The 8,495-nt window shown below is 38.4% G+C and overlaps 1 protein-coding gene across 1 annotated transcript in view; it reads right to left on the bottom strand.

The window, feature by feature from the left end:
* LOC119832432 overlaps positions 1-8,495 on the bottom strand; it is a 37,253-nt gene that overhangs the window by 1,148 nt on the left and 27,610 nt on the right. The window contains exons 12-19 of the mRNA XM_038356103.1: positions 8,212-8,347; positions 5,592-7,903; positions 5,091-5,275; positions 3,559-3,609; positions 1,678-1,869; positions 1,230-1,353; positions 771-890; positions 4-116 (exon numbers count right to left, since the gene is read on the bottom strand). Coding sequence (XP_038212031.1) covers positions 4-116; positions 771-890; positions 1,230-1,353; positions 1,678-1,869; positions 3,559-3,609; positions 5,091-5,275; positions 5,592-7,903; positions 8,212-8,347 — 3,233 coding nt within the window. The remainder of the gene's footprint in view (positions 1-3; positions 117-770; positions 891-1,229; positions 1,354-1,677; positions 1,870-3,558; positions 3,610-5,090; positions 5,276-5,591; positions 7,904-8,211; positions 8,348-8,495) is intronic.

Genomic DNA, 8,495 nt, shown 5'->3' with positions numbered 1-8,495 from the left:
CGCGGGGAGGAGCTGCTGCTTGAGGTGCATGCCGGGGAAGAACTGGCTGGTGGTCGACATCACGCCCAGCTCGAACGGCCGCGCCGACGACGATATGAAGAAGTCGTCGTCGTAGTCTGCGAAGTAACGCACATAATATGTTGAATGCTTGTTTATTGGTGGACCTTAAAGACTTGTTAAACATCTACGAAAGAATTAGCCATGTATTGTTAGGTACTTTCTAAAACCACAATATAAATATGATAAATTTATAATATACTACCTATAAAACTATTAGACCAACGGTAACAGATCATATAATTTCATAACGACAAAGCACAACAAAAAAAAAGCCAATCTATACTAATATAATAAAGCTGAAGAGTTTGTTATTCTTATCTCAGAAACTAACGATCCGAATTGAGAAACTTTCCTCCCACCTCCCTATATATTCCCCATGTCAGCAATGGTGGATTTACACTAGGGGCAGTCGGGGCTAGTGCCCAGGGCGGCAAAATTTAGAGAGTGAAATTTGAAAAAAAAATTTTATATGCCAACAAAAGTTTTTTTGTTCAATAATACTCATTAACTTAAACTTAACGAAATTCTTATACTTTTGAATCTTATCAACTGGCAACTGTGAATACTGCCTGCAGGTTGTTTCACAAATATATCTAGGTTCTATCGGTATAGTCATTTTCAGTGATGGGGCGGCATTTTTTCCAGTGCCCAAGGGCGACATAAATTTAAATTGGGCCCTGCATGTCAGTACCGACGAGGACACAACTCACCGGCCCCGAAGGCGACGCCGGCGCGCAGCGGCAGCGCGTCGAGCGGCGCGAGCGGCGCGGGCGAGCCGAACAGCCGCCCGTACCCCGCCTCCGCCTCCTCCACGCTCGACGGCTCCCACTCTGACAAAGAAATATCCATTTGTAAGTACATACGGCACGCTTCGCCACGAATTGGGCCAGCTCACAGCGGGGAAGTAGCCCACGCCCACAGGAGACCGGCGTGAAATAGCAGCTGGCTGCTGCTTACTATAAATGGCAGAGCCGGATGTTTGCGATTCTCAGTCAATACCTTCTTTCCTAAGTAATCCTTTCCTTATCCTGTACCGCTCAATTATTACTTATTAGACTTAGACAAACGAAACGTTCTAAAGACATTCACCGTGTCCATGCCACCAAAAATTTCAGAAAAAAAAAAACGAACAAAACAGCTAGAACAAGTTAAAAGCATGAGACAGTTACCGCAGTAAGTGGAGAGGTCGGGCAGGTAGTGCGCCGGCGACTGCAGCTCGTCGCTCGCCTCGCGCGGGTACTCGTACACGCAGTGGTACTTCTGCCGCTTGAACACCACGCGCTTCTTGCCGTCCTGCGACGACATGTTCAACATTATCGCTTTCTGTGTCCGTCCCCATGTCCGTATGTATGTGTATCCTTTAATACTACGCAACGGATTTTGATGGGGGGTTTTTTTAATAGATCTATTAAACTACCCCGAAATTAACGTGTGAAACACGAAACATTACTTTTTTTTAATTCATAAATGAAATCTGAAAATAGCATAGCTCCCTAAATATCTTTATTTATCGAGTGCTGGTTATATAGTTATAACTGTATAAATAATAATTAATTAAAATTGTTAAATAAATAAATATATCATCCTACTTGCTACTTGTCTATGCGCTGTACTCACCGCTGGCTGTTCCAAGCTCCTCAGCGAGGACTTAGAAGGCGCCGCTCGGCAGTCCCATGAGGAGGGCACAAACTCCACCTCGTCACCCTCAGAGCCCGAGCCGGAGCCGGAGCCCGAGCAGGAGTCGTTCGACGCGGAGCCTCCGCCCCTCGACCCATCCTCCACGCGGCTTGGCTGCCCACTGTCCCGCTGCTGTAGTTTATACATACATTTTATCGCTGTTTATCTCTTTCACTCACATTTGGAATGGAAAGAGACAGCATAAGATTAACTCGCGTCATAGTAAGTAATTTTATCATTGAATCAAATCATATATTGAGATAGTTATGTCAGAACCTGAAGGGAAAAGCAGCATGATTAGTATAAACATTATAATATGAATTTTAATAGGAGAGTTAACATAAGGGTTCATTCTCTCTCATCAAAAGTCTCATTTCATATATACGATAGAACTTATCGTCAGTTTTGAGTTGCCTCCCAATGGATTTTAAGACTGCGGACAAGCAACTCAAAACAAAATTATTTAAGTGAATTGACAGTGTAGTTATGCAATGCACTAAAATGGATTATTGCGTATATGAAATTTGTTATTAGTTATGCTATGCACTAAAATGGATTATTGCGTATATGAAATTTATGTTATGTCGCATGTTTAACGACGTTTTTGTATTAACAGAAGCCAGCTTTACCAGTTTATCAGTAATAATATTCATAGTATATTTACAATGTTTTTACAGTACAGCCCTCATTTCCAAAAAAAAAAAAAAACTAAACCAACTTAAAACTATTACCAATAATATTGCATTGAGATGTAATGTCGTGGATAAAATAATGAAAATTAAAATGATACGAACACAATGATCTCTATGTAAATGCGATGAAATTTGGAAATATTTACAGGTAATAACTACGAATTATGTGGTTAGTTAGGATATATTTAGATGGCAATGGTAAACTTAATCAAAATCAGAACTGATGTATTATATTATGATATTTCTGAAATAATAGCAAAACAATTTAATTACTATCCCACTAACATGCAAAAGGAACGAGATGAGCAAAAAGCTACTAAAAGCACATGGATGAAAAAACAATCTACATATGCCTTAAAAAGTTATAGAAACAATGTTATAAGTATAATTTCGTATAATTCTTATATAAATAAGAACTATGTATTGATAAATCGTTTGTAATTCTGTTATATATAAAACATTGTTCCTATTCATAAGCTCAATAAAAACTTATATCTAAGGGTATTCACACTTCGACGTTGTGAAATGTTTATTGCTTTTATTTTATGTAACAGTAGGCAACTGAGCTGGTGGTTCGCCTGATGGTAAGCGATCACCACATACGCTACCCGTTTTTAAGGGACAAGGGATGAAGAAAGGATTGATGACTGGAAAAAAGGAATGGACTGGGAAGGGTGAGGAAAAAGAAACGGGCCTGCGGCTCTCACACTCATCGTACGAAACCACAATAGCATGCTATTGTTTCACGCCGGTTTTCTATGGGGGTGTGATACTTCCCCGATGCGAACTGGCCCAATTCGTATCGAAGCGTGCTCGACTCCCACAGTAATAAATCACACAAGTTTAATCTGTTATATCATTTTATAATATGTATACTTAAATTTAATTTTTAGTTTTATAGCATTGAAATGCTTTATAAATAACTAACCTAACCTAACCTAACCGTAGCAACGTTGCAACGTTGCTACGGTTAGGCAAGAAACGCAGGTTCGAATCCTGCCTCGTGATCAAATTTTTTCTATTCTTTCAAAATTTCTCAATATGTATACTTTTCGATTCTCAAAAAAAAAAAAAAAAACACGTCACAACGTCTCAGCGCGAGCCCACATAAGGTACATGGCACACTCACGTGGTCGAAGCGCGTGGTCGGCACGAGCGCAGTCTCGCGACCGTCGCCGTCCTATGCACACACACACACATGCAAGCACACCGACACCGTACGTAGGTTTTTTTTTTTAATCGTACCGTCACCAAATATTATTTTCACTGTTTAATTGGGAATATTGGACTTCGGCAAAAAGGAGGTGGCTATCAATTCTACGGTTTTTTTTTCTTTAGGTTTGTAACTTCAAAATTTTCGACTGGGTGAATCGAATTTGCTGATCAATTCTTTTTATTGTAATGCTGGTGTCTACCGTAAGGTTCTATATAATGTAGCTTAGTTCTGAAATTTGAAGGCAGCTTAGTTGTGACCTGAAATAATTATTTTAACGCCTTCGTCGTATTCTCAAAAAATACTGTATGGTCACACAATTATATATATATAGAATATAACTATAGAAGTAAAGCAAATAGCGTTTGAATTGAGACTGCGTTGGCATGTAAAAATAGATTTTTATAGATTACTAGCTGACCAGGCAAACGCTGTTCTGCCTTATTCTTATCATTTAGGGGGATGGAAAATAGATGTTGGCCGATTCTCATAGATACCGGATAAGCACAAAAAAATTTCATCAAAATCGGTCAAGCCGTTTCGGAGGAGTATGAACTGTGACACGAGAATTTTATATATTAGATAGACTATCAGTTACGCTTTTTGCATACAGCAACTGTTTTCCTGCACAATATATAATTGATATCCTTAACCACTACGGAAAAAGCAACCACACCCCCATTTTATAATGTTTAAGTCCCATAACAAAGCTGCATTTCCTGTATTTACAGACACATATGAATAATATTTGGAAACAGTACGCCTCAAGTAAAAAAGGGTCTTTAGGGTTGTGTTTTTAGGAGTTAAGTGTTCAAGATAAAACTTTATTATTTTCATATCACAAAACACTATCAGGGGGTCTATTTCTTGCTTACTATAATCCTTATTTATTAAAAATAAATGTATATATATGCAGACACATTCGTGTAAAAAAGGAATTATTTACATTTCTACATAATATATCTCTAAAAAACTCGATAACTAAAAAAAATTAAACAAACAAAAAATAAAAACCAAAATAAAAAAAAATATAGATATATATATTATTAAAGCGCTAAGCGCGCTGAAATTGTAGCACAAAGCATTCAAATAAACATATTGACTAATTTACAAATGCACAATATATTTTGATTCATTTATTATACATAAATATATACATTGAAACATAGGATAGACATAGTACATTTTGCGGTAATCCATGAATTGACTATAAACATCAACAAATAAAAACAAATGGATAACCATTACATCTTATTCGGGAAAATTATTATTATATATAATTTTTTTTCCCTCAATTCACACATCTAGTTAAATCATTAAATGTTAGTACCATAAACCAAATTTCATTTATTTAATTTAATTACTGTAGTGCATAGAGAAAGGGATATTTCATAGAATCATGATTAGTATCACAAAAAACCCCTGTACCAAAACATCATAACACTTACCTTCCAAATAAACTCGCCGCTGGAGGAATTAGTGGAATGCGAGTCCGTATCGCTGTCCCACTCTTTCAACAGGTCAGTGGGTTTGTCGAGTTTCTCCGTCCCGCTCTCTCTGTCGCACTCCGGTGATGTAGGCTCCGTTGGTGAGTCTTGGCTGAACGATGTGCTCATTATCTCTGATCCGGGACCTGAAATATGTTAAATTGACATTGAAAACGTGATAAAAGACTTATGATCGGTTTCAAAAAATTATAATAGTGATAAGCAAATAATTTTGCACTCTTTGTACTTGCAACATGCAATTTTTTTTTATTGTAATTGCAGTATGGGTGCATGTATGCAGTATGCAATTTATTTTCTACACAGTTCGATACAACAATTGGTATGACCAACAATTTTATCTCGTCTTAAACTATTGTTAAAAAAACGAACAAACAAATAAACAGATATTTTTCATTTAAATTAAAATGTGCAACTTTTCGTTGAATAAGAAAATAAACTCACCAGTGAATCTTATGTCACTCAGGAGAGGCAGATACGAGTCTAGTTGACAAAATTTCTTCTCATTTTGTAAAAAATCCTCCGTCACCGTAGTAGTCTGGCTCTCGGCATCACCATTCACACCCTGCACATTCACATATAATTCGGAATCATTCTCTTCGGGGCTCTTAGCTTCGTTGGTTGACAAATTCAAAGTCGATACTTCGCTACCGATTTCTTTGTTCAAATCGTTGTTACTTTCATTATCATCGACATTGCTTTCTAAGAGCTCTTCAAAGGGTTCGTTTAAAAAATTTACAGTTGCGAAAACTTCGTTGCCGCCATTGCATTTAATACGGTCTTCATGTTCAACCGCATCTATCTGTTTTGTTTCGTTGGACTCGGTTTCAACCTGATTGTTTTTTTCTTCGTTACCACTTGGAGATGTTAAAACATTGCATTTTGCACTATCATCTATATTTTGGATAGTTTCGGCGTTCATTCCATTTACCTTCGATTCGAGTTTTGAACTTTTATCGAATAGTTTTGTTTCTCTTTCGTTTAAATGGGAGTCATAATGCATTTTTCGATTTTCTTCTTTGTGAGAGTCAAAACTATTGCTCGCATTCAATTTTGCTAATAACGGACTTTCAGTTATGATAATGGAGTGAGGTTGTTCATTTTCATCCTCAACATCTAAGTCCGTAATATATATGTTTGATTGATAAACATCCATATCTGGTGATTCCCTAAAACTTGTGAATGTTGGATTGATTATCACCGATTGTTCAACTGGAATTTTGCTAGTTGATTCCTCTGGTATCTCAGATGATTTATTAACAAAGCTGTTAATTGCGATTTCACTAGATCGTCTTTCACTTTTCAGTAGGAGGGAACTAGCATCGATCAAAGATGATAAATCCTGCGGTCGATCTCTCACTGAGGTCTCAAAATTCCGAAAATCCTCAGAACCTACTCCACTCTCCATACTTTGACTTGACTTTTGCCTCGAATGGATGTCCTGAGGTTTCGTAACGGCTGAATTTTCAAAATCTGAATACGACATAGTCTTTTTCGATACAACAAGGCTGTCAGCGTTGCTATTTTTGCTAAATATTTTGCTATCACTTTCAAAAATGTCCGTATCAGAGTTCGTTGCGCCTTCCTTGCTGTTATTGGATGATATGTCTTGCGGTCGGATTTCAACAGAATGCAAAAAAGATTGGAAATTTGTTAAACTATTGACACTAATTTCAGAGTCAATTTGATCTACTTTTAAGTTTGGGAGGTCGCAGGGAATCGCTTCTACATTATCTTTGTCGTTTTCTGTTTCTGTTACAGGTGTACTTGTGACGGTATGCGCCATATCTTTGAAATTAATATTTGGACTATCATTCACTTCGACCGACACAAGAGGATGGTCAATAACTAATGAATGTTCCATGTCTCCAGATTGCTCATTCAAACAGGTGATCTCTACACTATCCATTTGCTTGAGGCTGGGCTTCAAAATTACCTGTGGACTTTCAAATTCAATACTTTTATCATCAATTTGCTTTGGTGGTGTAAAATTAACATCATCAGGGATAGGTGATCTTCTCACTAATTCTGGTTGCGGCAATTTCCATGTATCGTCAAAACCAGACGCGAGTTCCGTCGTGCAATTAGAATATGACGGCATCCCGGAAGCGAGCGTGCCATACGCTAGATCTTTAGTTTGAGTGTTTTTTGTCGAATCATTGAGATCTGTATTGACTGAAGGTGTAGTGCCTGTTTTAATTTTCGTGTAAGTATAGTTATCGTTAGCTGTGATCGAATCAGGAGAGAAAGTCTCGCAAGCCTCTGATTTGCTATCATGAACAATGTACGTGGAGCAATGGCTCAATTCCTTATCGTCTCCATTGTGAGTAAGAGTGTCCTCGCTTTCACTCTTCTCAGCATCTTGTTCGGGTTCGTAATCTAATGGAATATCTGGATCCATGGCTAAATCATCGAAGTTCTCTTCCACGTTGTAAAGTGTATCGTTGGAACACCACGAATCGATGCTTGTTGCTTTTGACAAGCATTGTGTTTCAGAAGGCTTCGAAGACTTGGCATCCGTCGGAACGGTTGTTTTAGAGAGCGTTGACAGAGCAGCATTCAAGTCGGAGTTATCAGGTGCAGATGTATCTGTTGTCGGACTTAGAAGAAATGGTGACACTTGAGATATTCTTTCACAATTCGATTCTTTCTCTTCATCGTTTTTATTGTAAGTTCGATCGTCTATCGCTGACGTAACGTTTTCGGGAGCTTTCTTCAAAGGACTAGCGTTAAGACTGTCAGCACTCATTGTGACCCTGTAAATAATTAAAGTATTAATTAATACTCATATACATAACAAACACGAACAATATTTCTAAGTATGCTTGATGTATTGGGCAGTATCTTTATAGCACATAGATACATAGAAATCGTGTCTATGTGGGTGCGCATGATTGCATATTTACACGTCCTTCAGTGTATAGTGTTCATCGTGTGTATGTAAATCTGTGTGTGTGCGCGTTCATGCACGCGTGTCTTTTATATGCGTGTGCAATGAGTGTATATGAATGTGCAGTTGAGCGTGTAGGTGCGTAGGTGCGTAGGTGCGTGTGTGCGCACTCACGGCGGCAGGGTGTAGGTGCGCGAGCGCTCGGAGCACACGGTGTAGGTGGAGTGGTGCGGCGCGGACGGGCCCGAGCCCGGCGAGCGCGCCGCCTCGCCGCAAGACGACGAGGACTCCGTTAGTGCTGACGTGTTCCCTGGAGGGAATCAAAATTAAATGATATTATATACACGGAGAGTATGATACGATTGGTACTGAAGCGATCCCTGGAGGGAACTATATCTACACTGATATTATAAAGAGGAATCTTATAGTAGCTTTTGTGCGAAAACGTTACATATATA

This window comes from Zerene cesonia, chromosome 15, assembly GCF_012273895.1.
Source record: "Zerene cesonia ecotype Mississippi chromosome 15, Zerene_cesonia_1.1, whole genome shotgun sequence".
Lineage (NCBI taxonomy): Eukaryota > Metazoa > Arthropoda > Insecta > Lepidoptera > Pieridae > Zerene > Zerene cesonia.
This window is presented reverse-complemented; position numbering and strand designations above follow the sequence as displayed.